The sequence below is a fragment of the Bidens hawaiensis genome, unplaced genomic scaffold (genome assembly GCF_021521415.1).
Source record: "Bidens hawaiensis isolate Kalapana, Puna unplaced genomic scaffold, B.hawaiensis_p1.1 tig00043628_1, whole genome shotgun sequence".
Lineage (NCBI taxonomy): Eukaryota > Viridiplantae > Streptophyta > Magnoliopsida > Asterales > Asteraceae > Bidens > Bidens hawaiensis.
In genome coordinates, this window is record NW_027497742.1 from 48339 (window position 1) to 70439 (window position 22101).

The following is a 22101-nucleotide window of genomic DNA, read 5'->3' on the forward strand; positions in this document are numbered from 1 at the left end:
CACCTAGGGTTATCATGAAGGAATATTTGAATTTTAAATGACTTTGGGGATAATTAAGAAAAGGATGACGTGTGGTAAAAAAGAAAATTCAACAATTTTGATGGATCATCCCCAGCAACATCACCGATTGATAGGGTGTCGAATCCAACTATTAAAATAAACCTGCTTAGACTTACTCTGAATATTATGTATACTTGTATGCATAATAACAACACAATATGAAAAGATACAATTTTGTTGGTTCGCCGCAAAATAACAAGTTTTAGACAAGTATACCCATTAATTCAAGGAAAATTGGATTCAAATAATCCAATCTATCAACCATTGGTCAATATTAATCTCAACTAACAATCTAACTACTTGGAATTCCTACTTTCATTTTTGTTACCAATAGCAATCTCATTCTAACGAAGTATTAACTCCAATAATTTTGTATTATGTGGCGTGTGACATGGATAATAATATTAAAAAATAATATATAAAATTAATTAATTAATTATATAATTCAGGAGAATAAATAGATTGGTGGATTGTCACTAGCTTGGTCTAATGACAAAGAAGAATGACTTTTCAACCAAATGATTGTTGGTTATAGTCTCACTTGAGGCATAAGGATAAAATATTAGCTATTCAAAAATAAAAATAGAATGGACCCACCATGTCCTCCAACTCGTCGTCTCCTTCATCTCCTACTCTCATCCACAATGGATCACCACTTCGGCACCACTCCAGTAACTACTCCGGACTGTAAGAGAAAGCAACTGTTCGAGAAGTTGGTACAACCTTAACCCTCACCATGTGTTTCCAGCCAAACCTGCAACTCCGACAAGAAGATTGCTTGAAACGACATCTCTGTGTGCGTCATGGTATTGAGACTGCTCGGAACGGGATCTCGCATGCGAATGTTAGGTTAAAGATGAAGTGTATGGTTTCGACGACTGGTAGTTTGAACTTGAAATTGACAAAGTTGGGTTATCGAGAACAAGATTATGTTCCTGAGTCTCATTTAAGAAAAGAAAGGAACATAAATTAAAGAAACAAAGGAGGAGTTGTGTTCAAAGTTTTTATTGAAAAGAAAGAAAAAAAATCATAATATTTTCTGTTTCAGAGTTTCATTTAAGAGAAGAAAGGAAAAGGAAATGTGAGAAAGAAAAAAGAAAATAGAAGAAAAAAATTCCTTCCAACCTAGAAGGAAATGAGAAGAAAGAAAAGGAAATGAGAAAAAAAGATATAAAAGAAAAGAAAGAAAAGTAAAAAACTTTCATTTCTTTTCTCCTCAAAAATAAACTCGGAAACATAGTGGAAGTGCTTCTAGAAGAAACAGGTGTTTATGTATTATTTCTTTGAGTTTCATAATCATTTATTTTATTATTTTCATATTACTATCCACGTCACACGCCACATAATACAAAATTAACGGAGTTAATAATCTGTTAGAATAGGATTGTTAATGGTAACAAAATTGAAAATTGAGATTGCCGGTAGTTAGCTTGTTATTTTGATATTAATATTAACCAGTAGTTAATAGTTTGAATTATTGGAATCTAATTTTCCTTAATTCAATCACTAATCACTGGTAAAATAAAAAAAAATCTTTAATAAATAAACATAAACAAACAAATATATTAACGAACACATTATCGAACTTTCACGAACACAACTGAACGGACATGACATCTAACCTTATATCTGTTCATTTAATTAATCAAACATAGTCCCTTGTCCATGATCCTTCACTTATTAAAAATTTAGAACGAACATAAACAAACTTCTTGTCAAAACAGTTGATAAACAATTTTCCGAACGCTCGGTTCGTTTAGTCGTTTAGGCTCCCTAAGTTTGTGTAGTATAGATGTGATTTTGAGAAATGAAATAAACACGGTTGAAGGAAATGGGCCTCCGTCAACTCCACCGTAAACTAACAACCGCCGCCGCCGACAAACTCCCAATATTATACAACTCCACGACCACCTCGTCCGACAGCGCTGTTACACTGCAGCTGCTGACGTGGGGCAGAGGCTCTTCCGGCCAGTTGGGTAACGGGAAAGAAGAATCCCAAATATACCCGTGTCCGATTTCATCACTGATTCTTGGTTCCGTGTCTTATAATATAATATCATCTTGTGCCAAGGGTGGAAATGGGCAATTGGAAATTGGTGTTGGGTGTGGGTTGTTTCATTCTGCTGTGTTAATTGATGGGAGGTTATGGATTTGGGGTAAAGGAGACGGTGGCCGCCTTGGGTTTGGTCATGAGGATACTGTGTTTCAGCCGACGGTGAACCCGGGTTTGGAGTCGGTTCAGAGTGTGGCTCTTGGTGGACTTCATTCGGTTGCGATTGATTCGGCTGGTCAAGTGTACTCATGGTCAGTTTGAAACCTGAACTGTGTGTTCTTGATGTTAATTGTCAATTTATTCATTGAACTTGTTTATTGAATGTATGCTATTACATAAAGTTGAAACATTTATATGAATTTAGAGTTGAATAGTATCAAGCATTGGGTGAGATCAAATAACAAGTATTTTGCTTAGGTAGCATAGGAAAGTATTTTATTTTATCGGTAAGTGGCTCAAATGTACCCGGATTGAACTCACTACAGCGGCGTTGGAACTGGCTTGTCTAACTATATCATCTTGGCTTTGGTGTTTAGTCTTTAGAGTTTTGTTTTACAATTTTAGCTTTACGGTTTAGGTTTTGACGAGCCAGTTCCAACGCCACTGGAATAAGATCAGTTAGAGTTTGTTGCTTTGTTTGAGCTGGATTTTATCCGAAACAAAAAATCATTTTTAGGCCACTTAGGCCAAATAGACTTTTTTGGGATTCTTCCCCATCAAACATTTTCCCTATAAACAAGTGCACATAATTAAAGAGACTAAAACTCATTGTCAGTGGTTCTAATTTAGTTGATGGCATTTGATCTTTGCTTTATATGAGTTTATACTGCGTTGAGTTTTTTATGACATAAGTTGTACTTTTTTATCAAAGTTATTAACTTCATTATATTAGAAGCACGTCACACATGAACAGTCTATGTTTACAGGTTATCTGTAACAAGTATAACTGCAGGGTGTGTCCGGTTATATGTAACATGTCACAGTTGTTGCTAGAATGCATTATATGCCATTTAACAATTTATTGACACCATTTCACATCCCCAAATATAATTTATAGTATTGACAATGTAGAGATGATTGAGAATTTTAACCATCATTTACAAAACAACAGTAAGGTGTAAAGAACAGAGAACACAAAGATTTTCTGAAGCACCAAAAAAAACTCTTTGAATGTAAATATTTCTTCAAATAATGTTATTTTTGCGGTCTATAATGAAGTTTACAGGGGTTATGGTGGGTTTGGAGCTCTTGGCCACTCTGTCTATACAAGAGAACTTTCTCCTAGAAGAGTAGAAGGCACTTGGGAGGGCAAAATTTGTCAAATTGCAACTAGTGGCACACATACTGCTGCCATCACCGAAACAGGTGGCTCTCGTTTTTTCAACCTGTTACATGATAAATTATTCACTCATATTGAAATTGTAACATAACGGTTCTTATATACATGATCAATGTAGGTCAACTATATACTTGGGGAAGAGATGAAGGAGAAGGCAGGCTTGGGCTTGGGCCTAATCGTGGCCCAAATGAAGCTGGTGGGCTTAGTATACCTACCAAAGTGAAAGCATTACCAGTTCCTGTTGTTTCCGTTGCTTGTGGTGGTTTTTTTACAACAGTTATTACAGATGATGGCCATTTATGGAGCTGGGGTGGTAAGTAATTTTTTTTCAAGATATTTTAGAGTTAGTTACATGGATAGATCCTTTGGTTTGGCCATATTGTAACTTTAGTCCCCAAGTTTAAAAAATAATAACTTTAACCAACTGTTTGCACAAACGTAATTAACACAGTTGATCCCTAAAATTGATGGAGGTTAACTTGTTTCATTAAGTGCGTGTGAAATGTCCAAAATGCCCCTTAAAGTTAAATTTAATAAATACAAAGTTATACTCATTTGGGTCCCACCTCTTTTACAATTCAATGTATATATAAAGTTGCATCGAGATCTCAAAAGTCTTTATTTTGTACAATTGTGTTAAGGGGTATTTTGGACATTTCATATGCACTTAATGGTACAGTTTAACTTCCATCCATTTTTAGGGACGAACGGTGTTGCATTCATGCAAACAGTTGCTCTAAAACTGTAACGTTTTGAACTTCGTGTAGTAATTCAATATTTGTTTGCGAATAGGCGATAAACGATTTAAAACTGATAACCTTAACATGTTCTGTTTTTGGCAGCAAACTCAAACAACGAGCTTGGAAGAGGTAATCGAGTGGGCGGTTGGAAACCTCAACCGATTCCTGGTTTGGATGGTATTCGTGTCATTCAAATAGCAAGTGGTGGATATCATTCTCTTGCTTTAACTGGTAAGACAGTTGCTAACAGTAGAATTGTAATTTTGCTTACGGAAATCTAATGCTTTATATATTTTAATTAATATTAAAGATGAAGGGCGAGTATTATCTTGGGGGTATGGTGGACATGGACAGTTAGGCCACTTTTCTACACAAAATCAACCAGTTCCAACAGTTATTGAATCTTTAGCTTCTGAAAAGGTTGCTTATATCGCTTGTGGCGGATCTTCATCAGCTGCTGTAACTGGTAAATTTTATCTAAGTTTTAAATAAATTTAAAAAGTTTTATCTAAGGCGAGTGAAGCTGATTTGTTATGCAGATGATGGTAAGTTGTACATGTGGGGAAATGCAAAAGATGGTCAACTAGGTGTTCCAGGTCTGCCCGAGATACAACCGTTTCCAATAGAAGTGAAGTTTCTTAAGGATGATGATGGTTTGGGGTCCCACAATGTTGTTGCGGTTGCCATTGGTGCATCGCATGCTCTTTGCTTGGTTTCAAGGTCAAATGGTTCATGATGAGTTTAACAATGTTGTTTTGTATCACCTCATATTTGTTTTGTTTTGTTTTGCACTTTTATGATGGTTCCATGGGGACACTTACAGTAGAAAATAATCTCGGTAGAACTCAATTGATGTTAGGGGTGTTCATGGTACGGTTTATACCACAAGTTTTAAGATTATAACGAACCAAATAATATTCTTTTGTGGTTAACTCATTTCAGCTGAGGGTTGTTAACAACGGTTCATGGTTGACTATACACAAATATTATAGCTTTTGAATAAGTAGTGTCAACTCATGACAAGTAGTAACAGGAAATGGGCCGAAAACAAATTAAACGATTGTTGAAGAATATGTTTGTGTTTGTAAAACTTTAGGCAAATATCTCATATTTTTTATTGCGTTTAGTAAGTTTGTTTTGTGTTCGTTTCATTAGGATGTTGTTAAAGCCGATTCAAGATGGTGGCTCTCATAACGCCGAAAGCTTGGAATTAATATACATGAATAAATAGTTAAGTTAAATTTATACAAATGTAATGGACAAACCTAAAGGAAACATACTTTTGAAAGTTTAAAAAAGAGAAGGAAAAAAAAGGCACGCTCAAGTTGCAAACACGAAGAAACTTTCAGAAGTTCTAGAAAAAAGATTGGCTCAAGCTATAAACATTGTCATGAGTTGAAGACCAACACAATTTTGTTAACCATCAAACGTATAGCAATGTTACAATGCACTAAAGAAGCCAAGCGCATTCAACCACCGGTTGGTATTTACATCAACAACATAAAAACTGCAAAATCACATACCATTGTAAACCACCGCAATAAAAAGGAAAAACATCCGCATCCATTTAAATATTGAATAACCTCCATTTCTTCCAATTCCATGATATTTTCTCATTATTATAAACCTATAAGTAACGTAGCGCTTAAATATCACCCATTGTACCACTAGCATCAGTGGCGGATATATCTAAGGGCAGGCTACCCCTCAACTTCCATTCCGCGGGGCAACTTTTTTTTAAAACGTTGTTTTATATATCGGGTTACCTCTAAACGAAAATTAGGTTACCCCATTTGAAGAAGCCCAACACCTCATCTCAAAATTTCATTTACAAACCCAAATTTTAAAGCCCGTCCATTAGTTAAAAGCCACACAATTTAAAATAAAATAAAACTCTGAAAACGTAATTTACAATTATATAAAATCAAAACACTGGCAATCCAGCATTAGTACATCACGCTTCAGCCTTCAGCGCCTAAGTTGATAGGCCACACAAATGCTCTCACAAAACATCTTAAAAAAAAGTCAAGACTTATTAGAAGCGACTAAGTTGATAAACGGAACAAAACAATATTGATATGATTTAAGACAAAATGAGTTTGCTGCGATGTTGGAACAAATGACTTCTTTTTGTGTAAAAGAAATATCAAGACATTAGATATAAAGGAAACTTATGGTAGGCCTAGAAACCAAAAGAATGTCATCAGTTTTTTTTTTTTTTAAACATCAACTTTCATTAAAAACAAACAAACTCAAGCCCCTTCTCCCGAGAAGCTAGCAAAGGCCGAGATACAACCGAAACACAAGATTACAAAGTTAAACTATTCCAACTAGACCAGTCTATTTCCAAACACTTCGCTCTATTTTTTATCCACAAAAAACTTAACACATTTATCTTGCCCGTGATAGTTTCGATCTTCATTGGCTCGTTCTCGAATATAAGTTTTTCGAGCTCTCCAAATGCGCCATATCACCGCTATCATTATCAACTTCACCATTTGCCTCTTATGTTCACTACTACTAATCAACATCATTTTAAAGTTGAGATTTTTAATATGGTTTTGGATATGCATATTCAATAATTTGGAAATCAATTCAATAAGGTAACAACTGCGTTGCTAGAAAATATGTTGGGTTTAAATCCTTGTGATTGATTTTCTAAGTTTTACACATTTAAGATAGTGACATTTTCTTAGATACATCTGAAAGATTTTAGTACAAAATAAAGGAGCGTCTTTTGGGTGATCTTAAGGACTTCTACCGCTCTATAGAGGAGGATGAAATATTTGTAAAATTTGATGGAATATGTAACCTTTGCTCATCTAATGGTGAAAACAGGAAAAAAAATCTTTCTTTTCCATTGGTTTTTCGGATATTGAAGCCAGCGTTAATTTTACCGGTTGCAACTGCAACCGTTGAAAAATGTTTTTCTAAATTGAAACTTATCAAGACGGATTTACGCGATCGAATGGGTGAGGATTATTTGAACAATGCTCTAGTTTGTGCGGTCGAAAGAGAAGCACTTGATGAAATAATGGAAGGCGATGTAATCTTTCGATTTCTAGCTTTCAAATGCCGAAGAGGAGAGATTATCTATTAGGTAGTTGTTTAACTTTATTTGTTATCGTTTTTTCTTTTATTATTTACATGAATATATGACACAAAAAATTTAGGTTACCCCTAAAATGTTGATCTGGATCCACCACCGACTAACAGGCGCTGTTTCCCATTAAAGACCGTATCATTCCTTGGCCCCCACAAACACCAAATGTACCAAATATTTTTAAAGGGTAAGTAGAGATGGTCAAAAAAACCGGTCCGGGAACCGGTTTGCCGGTTTAAACCGGAAACCGGTTTTTACGAAAACCGGTTTTTTTAAAACCGGTTTGACCGGTTTACAAACCGCCGGTTCGTATTTCGGTTACAAGTTTTAGAGCCAAAACCGGTTAACAAACCGGTTAATGGAAAAACCGGTTTTTTTTAAAACCGGTTATTATGAAAAAAACCGGTTATTAACCGGTTATTTTAAAAAAAAAACCGGTTAACCGGTTATTAACCGGTTCTAACCGGTTTCTAAACCGGTCCTAACCGGTTAGACCGGTTAGGGTTTTGACATACAAAAACCGGTTATTAACCGGTTCGGTTATTAACCGAACCGGTTTTTTTAAAAAAACCGATTTGTGCACCTCTAAGGGTAAGGCAAAGAAAATTCGTTAGCAGCAGGCTGTGTGTGTTACTTTCCCTCCGCATATTTCACCACTAGATTTTCCCGCCCTTTTGTTACTCTAAGTCTAAACCCTAGAAACCAAGCCATTCGTTCCTCATCTTATTAGCTGATTCAATCAGTCAAATTCAGCTAATTATTATTATTATTATTATTATTATTTCTTAGATCTCGTTAATTTCGCTATATTTCGTCCCCTCGTAATAGACTGACTATACCGTGTTGGGTAGATTTATATTCAGTTTTCATTGAATTTATATTCTCAAACGGTTAGATAGATATTCATTTCGATTTACTAATTATCAAGTATAGTGTTCTTTCTTATAAGATTCTTTAGCATCAGCTGATGTTCTCGTTTTATGACTAATTGGCTAAGCAGTTAATGCGGAAAAATATCGAAAATCAGTCAAGGACCGATATCTGAGATATCGGTTATCGCAGTGAGATATCGGTGGGATATCGGTAATTTTAATATCATGTAAAATTCATATATATAGCAATTTAACACTAATAATTCAGTATAGTCTCCAACCATTAACAAATTAACCTTTTGCAAATTGCAAAACACTAACAATCGTAGCAAGTAAGAATTGATTAAGACTTCAAACAATAACATTGAACGCTAAAAGTTGATAATTAAGACTTAAAACACTTATATCGGGAATATTGGTGATATATCAGTCAAATATTAGTCCAATATCGGTCAATATCGTTGATATTATCGGTACCGATATTTTGACTTATGTATCGCCAAGGGACCAATAACTGATATATCGGTGATATATCGGCGATATCGACTGCATAGCTAATTGGTAAATTGTTTTATCACAAAAGGGTATCATTGTTATACAAAAAGTATGCATAGCACACTGACAATTAACACTAACTTATAAATGTTACTGCTTTTTGTTTTTTCCATGATTATGTTGTTACATAGTATGGTTTATTTAGTTTTCTGATTATTATTATTATTATTGGCCATGGTGGTTTTCTGTGATTCAGATTTCTAAATTGAAATAAGCCATAGATGGACAAGACTGATTTTAGCTGCACAAAAGGAGCTGAAGCGGTCTTAAGCATTCCTCCGAACTCGTCAATCCCGATATTATATCACCCTCTTTTTGGTCCTCATGATGATTTACTTCTTCTTGAGCTTGATGAAAAGCTTCTTCCTGATGTCATTAACCAAAGGTATTCCTTTGTTGTTTTTGTTGTTGTTGTTGTTGTTATTATTATTATTTATCATTATTAGTCTAACTTAATGCTGAACCATTAATTATACTTCCGTACTCAGAGTAAGCTTAAGAGGAGAACCAAATGAAGACACAGTTCTCTGCACCCAATCAAAAACATATGCTGTCAAATTTGTCGGAACCTCAAACTCTGTGTTCCTAGTACCTCCATCAGACCAGTTTCCAGTAACCGAGAATCTGAATCCGCCAGTTGCGTCTGTAATTAAGGTGGCTCCAGGAATCATGGAGCTAGTTGAGATTTCACCAAGAATAGATAAACTTAAAACAATTCTTTTAGAAAATCCTTACAGATACGATGAAGACGATAATATGCAAGTTTCTGGTTTGTATCAGTGGGATGACCTAATTAACAGGATTCAAGCCAGTGATGATGAGTTGAAATTGGCTCTCCGTGCTCTTTCAGCTGTGGAGATTAAAGGGTATTGGAGAATTGTTGATGATAAATACATGGATAAGATACTAAACATGCTTTTAAACAACTCAGTGTTAAACGACTGGTCGTTGAGTTCACTTGATGAGAATAAGATTGTTGAATCTTTAGTGAATGAGGGATTCAATAGGGATATTGCACATCATTGTTTGGAAGTGTATGGTGATAAAACAAATGAGGGTGTTTGGGAACTGGATGACAAACGGGTTTGTGTGCATTTTGCACGAAGGATATTATTAGATAATGGGAAAATGAATATGAAAAATTTTATGGAGGAGTGGATAAGTAAAGTGCCAGGTGGAATGGTGGTGAGCTTGAATATGTTGGAAGGTGAAATTTTGGTTGAAAAACTTGCAGATCAATCTTGGGTTTACGCATTTAGTGTTTCTTCTTTACCATCGGATCCTGCCAACCGATTTTCTAGGTTGTTTCAAGAACGGGCTAAATGGGATTGGAAGGATCTACACGCCTACATCAGGTTTTGTTTTTAATGTTTCTTTGTATTCTTGTTTTGTTTTTCGTTTACTAGATTTTGCTTCCTAATGTTTTGATGTTTGATTTTAAGTTAAAGGTGGTGAATGGATGGGTTGGATAGCGGGTCAAAACTGGCTTGTGTTGGTTTTTCTTACTGATATAGTGATGTTGCTTTTGATGTTTTGATGTTTGAATTTAAATTAAAGGTTGCAGATGGACAGGTTGGATAATGGGTCAAAATGGGCTCGTGTTTTTTTTTTTACTAGATCTTACTTTCTAACATTTTGATACAGTATTTGAATCTTAAATTTTATAATTAAAGGTGGCAAACGAATGGGTTGGATAACAGGTCAAAACGTGCTTGTTTTTCATTACTATATCTTGCTTCCTAATATGTTCTTATTTGAGTTTAAATTAAAGATGGCATATTAACGGGTTAGATAACGAATCAAAACAGGCTTGTGTTGTGTTTTCTTTACGGGATGTTAACATTTTGATATATGAATTTTGTTAATTAAAGGGGGCAATGGGCAAGTTGGATAACGGGTCAAAACGGGCTTGTGATGTTTTTTCTGTACTAGATCATGCCTCTTAACATTTTGATATTTGAATTTAGTTTAAAGGCGGCAAATTGACGGGTTGGATAATGGGTCAAAACAGGCTCGTTTTGAAACTCTTTTTGCTAAATATTGCTTCTAAACATTTTGATATTTGAATTAAAATTGAAGACAGCAAATAGACGGGGTTGGGTTACAGTTGAATACGGGCTTGTCTTAGATTTTGCTTCCCAAAATTTTGATATCCGAATTCAAATTGTAGGGGCAAATGGGCAGGTCGGTTAACGGGTCAAAATGGGTTTTGGTGAAAATAAAATATTGCTTTTACTAAATAATTAGTGTAAAATATTAATACTAAAGACATTTTTGTTTGTATTTGGTGTAGGGATCTTAGTGTTCCAGGACTGACTTCAGATGGTTTACTCCTTAAATACACTAGAAGAACTCAGCCTACTGCAGATGCTGAGCCTGTTTTTACTGCAAGATGATTTTGGGAGTTTTTTCTATTAATTAATTAGGATTCTTAATTGCAAGCTACGAGCTTTATTAGGATTTTTCTTGTCAGAAACATATTTAGTTTGAACTTGTGTTAATATGGCACAATATATATGCTTCGGTTGATTAAAATTCTATCGATAATTGCTGGACATTGATCCTTATGAACTAGGCATGCGATTGGGCAAAAACTTATCTACGAGTGATTGTAGTGAAACTGGGTTCCGAGTTTCCAACTAAAATGGACCTTGTGGAAACGGGTCGTTTAAGAAATAAAGAATACCAAAATCACAAAATGGGTTCATCTGTTAAAATTTGTTTTTATGATGGCTATTAACGTGTGAGACACGTCATGTTATAATTTTGTCATATCTACGCATTGCGTAACTTAACCTCATACAACATTTTATACAGTGTAAGAAACCTTGCATGTTACACCAACCTGGTCCCTTTTTCTTATGTCAATCTTGACTAATACTAAACCAAAGCTGAAAAGCTCAATAAAGCTTACAATTACCAAATTTACAATAGACACACTTTAACGTACAAAAGTACATCTTAACGTATTATTGGCGTATATCAAAACTAAAGATGACAAATTCATCATGAGGATAAGAATCATTCTAACCTATCCTTATCTCAGGTAGAGGTGTTCATAAACCGTTGAAACTAATAGAACAAACCAAACTAAAGCAACTCAATCGATTCAACACAAAAGTTTTGTCAAAATCGTTATAACGAATGAATTTCCCAAATCTCAAGAGGTTTAACTTTGAATACTCCATTAACGGCCAGCGTGACACTTACACTTATCAAGCAGCTTTGTGTGATGTATAGTATATGATACTTGTTTTGATTTGTTATATGTACTCATATATCTAACAACTAACACAACTCAGTTTAAGCTCTTAATAGTAACCTAAATATTTTTAAAATTATAAATTCATTGATGACTATGAGTTCCAATGAATAAAGCAATGACATTTTTAACAACTTGATTACGAAAAATATAACAAAACCTAATCGTCTAACATAAATAAGTTAAGGTTTTAGTGTAACGGTGAAAACATGGGATAGCTTCATACAAGCTGTACCGGATTGAAGAAACACTAAGTGAACCCTGGGCAGATTATAGATAATCTGGGGGTTAAGTAATGTTTCCCACGAGGATGAGGTTCAGCAGAGAAGATTGTTCTTCAGATGACCTGCAAAACAGACACCGTAAGCTCGTCACTGAGAAGGGGGGGGTTCCTCCTTGATAAAGTTCAAACTTGATGCTGGGGAGAGTAAATATATGTTTAAAACTCCTCTCATGAAAATTGTATGTTAAAATCTTTTCATTAATTCCGAGCAACATGAATGTATCTTCTTCTTCTTCACCTTTAACCACATCAATGGCTTTGAAATTATAACCATGTGGAAAAATCACCTATGGGAAAGCAGCCGGAAGTTCAACAAGCTCTACTTGATACTTGACAAACCACCCGGAAAGGTCACCCAACATCTCAAACACATTGACCCATAAACTATTATTATCTCTGTCCTTGTATACTATCAAATACAGGTGACCTCTAGATTCCCCAAAACGCACTTCATAAAATTGGGGAAGCACCAAGCCTGTGGTCAAGCCCTCTGGCAACGGCAATGTTTGCAAGTGTTCATCATCGATGTCAAAAGCGCAAGTGAACGGGATTGCTATAAAATGGAGACCAATAAAACCCGCCTTTCCAGTAAACCCCGTGGCAGAAGACGAGACATTTAAACGCACTAAAAGATTCAACAGCAATATTCCATTTCCTAGTAACAGACGAGTAGACTTGAATCTGGAACAACCCTTGAAGATCTAACGTACGAATACAAACAAGTTTGTATTGAACACATTCTATTGGATGAAACGCCAGCCCCATAAAACTGATGGTTTTACGACCTCTCAGACTGCCCATGACCAATGGGATGATTGCGAATTGCTTGGTGGTGGGATTAAATGCATAATACTTACGATTACCTTTGATCTCTTATTCAAAAGGACGAGAACGGGAACATCAAAGGAGTAACACCTTACAAGATTGCATGATTATGAGACTGCAAGGATCAAAGTAGAAATCAAGACTACAAAAAGGATGCATGCGTGGGTTTTCAGCGTCAAAAGGAACAAAAAGATGGCAAGCAAAAAGGCCAGGAGGTTTTGAAAGATTATTATTAGAGTTCGTCTTTATAGTTCATCCAAATCTATGATTTTAGTCAAATAATATCATATTTGTTATTTTAATTCCTATGGTTTCAATACTAACAAGAAAAGATGCCTCCAAGAGGCTTGAACTCGGGACCAACAACTTGGTACAACACAACAAAACATCACACCAACTTCCATTTTTGTTGCTTTACCTAGTTTCAAATTAATAAGTTATAAAATAAATTTTGAAAATAATAAAAAAAAGAAATTAGTGACTGCCACATGACAACCACTGATTGAACCACACTCTTTTTACTGTAGCTATATATTTTCTTTTATGTATAGTATAATGATCAATACAAAGGTTAATATAATAATATCACATGTACATAAATCCTGTAAAAACTTATTATATAAACGGGTGTGACACGGGGTATACACTATACACAAGTGGAAATATTTTAATTTTAATCATAATGGATAGTAATTAACACGTCATCGGTCAAACTTGTTCCCTTTTCCCGAACCCCATCCTCCTTCCTAAATTACGAAAACACCCTCAATGGCATATCCGTAAATCCAAACCACCAACGCGCACGCATAATCATAACGCGCTTGAACCGCCCTCCTTCCCCTTATTATAAAACCCCACACCGAACCAAACTCAAAACCATTCCATCAATCCCTATTATTATTATTATTATTATTCATTTCTGCACGCCGATATCTTCTAATTATATTATATATTATTTTCCAGCTTATTATTATAGTTTCAATTTCAATCCTAACAAAATGTCTGAAAAAGAAGAACCAGTACCTGAAACCGGCGTGATCGGAGCTCCGGCGAACTGCTTCAACGCCACCACAACGACGTCGCATCGCACTCGCTCCACCTCGTTGAAGCCACCGTCTCGCATCGGACGTGATCTGGTGTTAGATACGATGTGTGTGTTGTTAGATGAAGAATTGAATGATAATAATAGGAGGAATGAACCTGTTGTTGTGGTGAAGAAGGAGGTGATGCGGTGCTCTGGTTGCCGGAGGAAGGTAGGTTTGACCGGATTCCGGTGCCGGTGCGGTGATATGTTCTGTTCGGAGCATCGGTATTCTGATCGGCACGAGTGTGGTTATGATTATAAAGGCGTTGGACGGGAGGCGATTGCGAGGGAGAATCCGGTGGTTAAAGCGGCTAAAATTGTTAGAATATGAATTACGCAAGTTGAAGCCTCAAGCCTATATGAATTATGCATATTTGCTAAGTCTGATTGATATTAGTCGATTAGATGGTCTCTTATTAGGGATTGAATGTTAGTTTGTTATATCATTTGATACTTGTTTTGTATTATTTATTTATTTCTGAAATGGAATGAAATGACTCGAGAACACTAAGGGGCTGTTTGTTTTTTCTTCAAACATCTTCAAGGGAGCTAATGTCTGCAGGCGCGCAGACATTACCCTTGAAGACTGTTTGTTTTTTTTCTTAAAACAGATCTGAAGTTATCTTCTTTCATCTTAAAAGAAAAGCAAGGAAATCTTGCTTAAAACATCTTCACAAAAAAACCCTACTCTTCTCCCTTTGCAGCCACCCTCTCATCCACTGCTCCTACCACCGTCCGCCAACACCACCACCCACCGTACGCCGCCACCACCACCCCCATACCCCCGCCGCCACCGTCCACCACCATCCACCGCCACCACCACCGTCCACCACCCACCATCCATCACCACCACCGTCCACCACCCACCATCCATCACCACCACCGTCCGCCACCACCACCACCATCCATCACCGCCACCACCACCATCCATCACCCACCACCACCACCATCCATCACCGCCACCACCACCATCCATCACCCACCACCACCACCATCCATCACCGCCACCACCACCACCATCCATCACCGCCACCACCACCGTCCACCACCCACCATCCATCACCACCACCGTCCACCACCCACCATCCATCACCACCACCGTCCGCCACCACCACCACCATCCATCACCACCACCGTCCACCACCCACCATCCATCACCACCACCATCCATCACCACCACCACCATCCATCACCGCCACCACCACCATCCATCACCCACCACCACCACTATCCATCACCACCACCGTCCACCACCAACCAAAACCATCCATCACCACCACCCATTGTCCACCACCACCATCCACCGCCACTACCCACCGTCCGCCGCCACTACCACCATCCACCACCACCACCTTCCACCACCCACCAAAACCAAATCGGCATGGCAAGCAAAGACTAAAAACTAGATGTAACTTGAATAAATGACTTCTATCTTGTGAGATAAGTTTGACAGTTATGCAGACAGTATCAGCTTATAAAAACAAACAGTCTTATATTTTCAGCTTGCAGATCTTCAGACCACATCTTCAGTTGCAGACATGAAAACAGATGAAATCAGCTTGCAGACAGTTTATGTCTGCAAAAACAAACAGCACCTAAACCGCAACTGGTTGAACACTAGACGACGAGTTGGACCGAGGATGGGGGGATTACGAGGAGTTCGGTCACTCGGTGTTGACTGTATTTTATCTTTTTATAGAACAATTAAACCAGTCTTTTCTTTTAATTTTAGAAATAATAATAGAATATATGGTGTGTAAAATAATTGAATAGAGAATGATTGTATATATATCAGATTATGGACGACAAAGAATAAATATGAGATCTCGTCAACGAAGTGACGGTGGGGGATGGTAAGAAAGACACTTCTGGTTAACGTGACTTAGGTTTGATTCATGTTTACGGAAGACTAGGCGAGTAGGTGGTGCTTACTAGTTGGTTCTTTAAACTAAACAAGTTTTTATCGTCTTCAGTTGAATGTTCCCGGGCAGGATTTTCCCGAATCCCCAGGTCGAAAGGCAAGCGTATAATGAATTTAACCAGTAGCCAATTTAAATGATTCGTTAAATGTTCATCAATTTAGCTAGTAGCTAATTTAAAGGATTTGCTTAGAGTTAAAAAAAATATATGTGATCTTAATAAAAAAAAAATGAGGTCCAATTTAGCTGATCTAGTCATCCGGACTCAAATGCAACTATGCAAGTAGCCAATTTAAAGGCCATTTTCTAATTTTAGTAACATCTAGATTTTGGTACTTTCTAAATACTGCAAATAATATTCAGATTATAGATATTAAGATTGTTGTTGTTAACGAGTATTTTTATAGAATTTGGATTATCCGATCATCCAATTCCAAGCCTAAGATGAGTATTAGAATAAATGAATAAACGTCATATACATAGTAATTTTTCAAATATTATGAAACTTAGTGTACTGTAGAATTGTTTGAGATTCCTTACGAAAACTCCTAATAACTTTTCAATAAGTTAATAAGTTACAAAAATATAACTTATTAACTTTCTCTCACACACCAAAAGCAATCCTAAATACTTTATTACTTTTCAAAAAGCTAATAAATTATAAGTTAGTGAAAATAAGCAATCCCAAACACTGCCGGCATAACAAGTTTTGATTAATGTCTAAACCACCATCAACTACTTTACAAACAATTGGCTTTTGTGTGCCTATTTTTAGTGAGTCAGACACGAATCATTCTTGATTCTCATCAAGAACGTCTACCATAAGTCTAGTTGCAATAATATTGACCAGATTAAAAGAAAACAAAAAGTTTGGATTTTTGTGGATGATGTAGATAAGAGGCAATCCACAACGTTTCAATGATTGGGGGTGGTAAGCGGTTCTCGAAAAACACCAAAAACCGAAACTTGATTCTGTTTGGTTTAATACGACCGGATCAATACTGAAAGTCGAGTTCTCAATTTCTTCCTTGTGGTCGACAATCGATGAAGAGAGGAGAGGGGAGATGGGGTGGCTACTGAATCCAATTGAATAATAAGATGGTGTTCTATTGATTGCAGTTTTGTTTTTGCAGAGTTGTTTAAGAAAAACGAGGTTGATTTTTGGAATTCATATTTGGGATTGCGACCTCACATGATGAGGTGTAATCGAATCGCTAAGGTAATCAGTTGTCAGGATTCCGAAAGTTCTTGCATTGAGTGATTCTCAATCTCAGTTATATGTTATTAGTCAATTTAGTTGTTAGGATTTTTACTTCACTACAGAATTTATTTATTTAATCTGCAACTATAACTTAAATTACCATCATAACTGAAATAGATGTGGCTATGGTCATAGATTATATTACAAAATGTTACATTAGGGGTTTATTTTCATGCTTATTACTAATTCTGGTTTGAGAAAGCATGTTTCTTTTGTGTGTTTTTTATTAAACACATATTTTAGTTTGTCATTTTTGTGCTTTTGTTAGGTTTTAATTTAAGTGTCATTGGGCAATTACATAACTATTGCATTATTGCAGTCTGATTTTAGTTAATATCTTCTTGATTGCCTGTTGAAGCCACTTTTGTTGTTAAGGAGGGTGGAAACACTTGTGCTAATTCATGAATTTTTCAAGTACTTCGAGTATGAAGCTTTAGATCTCCCTCCAAGAGGACTCATGGAAACAGGTACTTTACTATAATGCATATTTTAAAATTTACTTTTTTTCAAAACTTTTGAGTGAAATCATATCAAGCCCTTAAAGTTAGGGGGTAATTAGGTAATTCACACTCATCTCAATAATCAGTTGTTGATGTCTAGGAACAAATCCAATACTCAATAACTGTGTTTCTTGCAGTTGCTATGCACATGCTGCGATGTAGTGCTTGATGTCTACAAAGCCCTTGACTATCCATTTGCTTCATAGATCACATTCAAGAACATGTAATTGCTACCTTTAGTTCTCTCACTTTTATTGGAGTTGGATTGTAATTTTCATTGATTTCTTTTTGTTCTGTATCTTTCTTTTACATTAGGTTGTGCAAAAAGTTGGTGTCTCATGTGTGAAGCTGAACACTATGTTACGATGTTAAAGTGGCGAGTCATTGTCTATTGGCAGCATTCTTTTGCATATCCCAAGTGTTATTTGCCAAATTTGTGACGCTTATGAATTTTTAAGGTAATAATGCTTTTAAACAACAAGTATATATCCGTTTTTGTGATTTACCAGTTATACTCTACAAGGTTTCTTTTAGTAATTGAAAGATCCATCTAACTAAAGGGTATTACTAATATTTATATCTATTTTATTATTTAATTTATTTTGTAATTTCGATGTTAGGGGTGCTTTAGTTATTTACCTGTAATCATTTTATATCAACCAAGTACATATTTGGATGACCTTTAATTTTATGATATATTGTTGGCTAAATACATTTGTCTATTATATAAATATTGGATGCCATAATCCACTATTAGAAGACATATGGACCATACCAAACTGGTTGGTGTTCATGTAGATGATTATATACATTTTAATAATGTGATTTCTGATGTAGATATTATACATGCCACTTTCTGAAGAGAATTATTCATCTGTATATCTAAAATCCAAGGATAGGTATATTATTATTTTTAAATTATTACTTTTAATCAAATGAAATATTTATGTTACTTTGTGTTAAATGTGCAGAAGTGGTAGGCTTCAGTGGATGAAACTTCATCTGATATGACTCAATGGGTTGCTTGATTTGCAGGTTTGACTTTTGTAGTAGCATAATAGTTGGCATTTTTCACAAAATTGTCCTCATTCGCCATGTATATACTATTTTCTTAAATATTACAACTTTAAACAATGTAGGCATGTAAACGAACCAAAGTTTGAGTGAGCCGTCTTGGATTAATAGATGAACGAACATGAACAAAACTCTTTTTTTCATTTAGTTCAATGCTCAAATGGGTGTGATGTGGCATTAGTTGTATCGTTTTATGAAAAATAATTAAAATTGTTGTTATCTGCATATCTTCTAGAACCAAGAATTAATGATACGCTGCTATTTGTTGGTGGGGGTGGGGGTGGGGGGGGGGGGGAATGTATTCAGGACAAGAAAGCTAAGTTGAGGGAACTACTATGGATTTTAGATAATGATAGTATTGGTTAAAGCTTGAGGAAACTTTCAACTTTGATCAATACATGAGGTTAAAGAAACGGAATTCAGTTTATCTTTTGGAGATTAATGTATGTTTGTTTATAATCGAAACCAACGTTCATTGTTGCTTACTCAAGTGACCAAGCAACTTCACGCCCTTCTATATTTTAAATTAATTATGACTAAACTCTATTAGTAGCCCTATGTATTTTGATTCTTTTCGTTCATCTTGTCACAATGTTTAGTTTTTATGCTTTGGGCAATGTATGTGTGGAAGATGTGATGTTAAATTTTAATTCTTTTTGTTCATCTTGTCATAATGTTTAGTTTTTATGTTGTGGACAATGTATGCATGGAATATGTGATGTTAAATACATTGGATCTGTGGAAGTAAATGATTTGAAGATCTTTTAGTAGTTACAGTCTTTTGGTCATTTACAATTTTTAAAAGTTCTTAGTTCTTTATCATGTCGGTCAATGCGGCACCCATTCTTATTTATCATAAATTTTGTACACCCCAAATAATAATATCATCGTTAACATTTCAAAAATGTAACCATACAGGTGGCTTTGTAACTGATGGGCCCATTCCTTTGGGACATCTATGAGAATTGATATATGTGGGTCTGTAACATCAATTATTATTGTGTGACACTAGACTTCCCCCTTCTATGGCTATCGCTTGCTAATTTATTAATCAATAAATGTTCAATATTTCATGCAACATTTTAACAAATGAAATTTGGTTAAGGAGCTTGCTAAGATATGAAAAAACATTATTTTAAGTTTAGCTTTTTTTACGTAGTCTCGTGTAATACACGGGTTTATAATCTAGTTATCTAATATATATAAATTAGAAGTTTGGCGACGCTAGCATCTTACTGGATCAAAGTTTTTTTTTTTTTTCGTTTTTTTTGTTTCGTAGTTTCGGTATCGTAATGAGCGTAATTGAAACAAATTAAATTTGTGTCGACTTACGATTATAAATCCCGAGACCAACAACGCTCAGGTTTTACCGACTCACCACCGCAACACCTGAGTTTTACCAACCCTTTTGTTTTAATTCCGGTACCTTAAGTTGGTACTGATCAAATTCGTGTCAACTCATCGTCGTAATGCTCGGGTTTTGTCAACGTCCGGGTTTCAATGCTGGGGTTTTGCCAGCTGCCCCGGTGCAACGCGCCGGGTAGAAAAACTAGTTTGAAATAAACCAAAAATATTACTTTATTAAAACTGATTATTGAAAAAAAATAAATCAGAAATCGTATAAACACAAGCTTAGCTCTATTGAGTTTACATAGATTTGAGTTTGAACTTGGTTTCTTACTTTCTCTCAAGCTTTATGTCTAAATCCTAAGTTGTGCTTGTCTATAAATATTGTATGCCTAATATAATATATGTATTTTTTTTATTAAAATTACATGTATACGTATTTTATAACTATATTATATTATAATGGACATAAAAGACTCAAACTTGTTTATTAAATAAGCTATGGTTAAGTTTGAATAAACTCATACCTTTTGAGAGCTAACAAGCGGAAAACATATATTTTAATTATTTATACCTTTTTTGATAATAGATTTGACTGCATCACTATCCAAAACCAAAAATCCCCTTTGAAAAAGCTTTCCTAAAATCCAGCATGCATTGGCGAGCACTCTTTTTAGTAAAATTGTTCACAACATGGAGTCACACTTTAACATGACAAGCAGACAAAAAGCCATTTTTGAGTGTCTACAAACACCACATGCTCAAGATTTTCTTCTTGCTATCCCTATAGATGGGTTAGGCCAGCATATGTCTCCAGTGGAGTATCGTAGTATTCTTAAGTATCGCCTTATGATTCCTCTATTTCCGGTTGATGAGATATGTCCTGTTTGTCGTAAAGCGTGTTTAGACTCATATGGGGAGCACGCGGTGCACTGTAAAGAGCTCCCGGGGTTGAAGTACCGACACGATCTGGTTAGGGATGTGCTCTTTGATATATTCAGGCGAGCTGGAATTTCTGTTAAGAAAGAAGCACCTGTGAATTTCCTGACTGACCCGTCGGAGGGAAGATCATCTCTTCGACCGGCTGACATTTTGGTGTTTGGATGGATAGGAGGGAAACACGTGTGTGTGGATTTAACAGGGGTTTCTCCTTTGGTGAGCTTAGGGAGTAGTGGTTTCGCGGTCGGTCAAGCCGCATTAAAAGCTGCTTCAGGTAAGGTGGCAAAACATGAAAAGACGTGTCTTGACAACCAACATGTATTTATTCCTTTTGCTTTTGACACTTTTGGTTTTCTCGCGCCTGAAGCTGTGGAGCTACTTACCCGTGTTCAGCGGGTCATGCATAGTAATGTTATGACTCCAAGATCAGCAAATATAGTTTTTAAAAGATTGAGTTTTGCGATTCAAAAAGGGGTAGCGGCACAGCTTGTTGCCCGCTTGCCTTCTGTTTCGATATAATCCAATAAACAATTTATAATTGAGAAAAATTGAATGGAGAATCCTTAATCCTTTCAACAAAAAAGTCATGTTAAACCTTTAAAAAGCAAATTTTGTGTAAATTACACGACTCACGGAGATCTGATGAATCAAGACCTACTCAAACAGTCAACTATACTAGATTAACTCGCCAAAAGCTTAAACAAACCTATTATCCATATGATTGTGATAAATTTATTTAATAACATATATGCAAGTAAATAAAATATTATTATACATAAACTTATGTTCAAAATAACTATAAACTAGATAATTAATGACTAATAAACGGGCAAGCTCGAGTGAAGAATACTCAGAGCCAAGCTCAGGCTCTTTGATTATAAACGA

At 35.7% G+C, this 22101-nt stretch overlaps 2 protein-coding genes across 2 annotated transcripts; both read left to right on the top strand.

Annotated features, from left to right (window-relative positions):
- The first annotated feature begins 1891 nt into the window (after nucleotides 1-1891).
- Nucleotides 1892-4975, top strand: LOC143594431 (RCC1 domain-containing protein RUG3, mitochondrial-like). Its single transcript, XM_077073751.1, has 6 exons — nucleotides 1892-2364; nucleotides 3339-3478; nucleotides 3571-3765; nucleotides 4295-4423; nucleotides 4503-4658; nucleotides 4732-4975. Exons 1-6 carry the CDS (start codon nucleotides 1892-1894, stop codon nucleotides 4926-4928), a joined length of 1290 nt encoding a protein of 429 aa, XP_076929866.1. The 3' UTR covers nucleotides 4929-4975.
- Nucleotides 4976-8943: 3968 nt separating this feature from the next.
- LOC143594432 (uncharacterized) lies at nucleotides 8944-11131 on the top strand. The gene is made up of 3 exons (XM_077073752.1): nucleotides 8944-9107; nucleotides 9211-10077; nucleotides 11016-11131. The coding sequence occupies exons 1-3, from the start codon at nucleotides 8944-8946 to the stop codon at nucleotides 11116-11118; spliced, it is 1134 nt and encodes a 377-aa protein (XP_076929867.1). The 3' UTR covers nucleotides 11119-11131.
- The last annotated feature ends 10970 nt before the right edge of the window (nucleotides 11132-22101 follow it).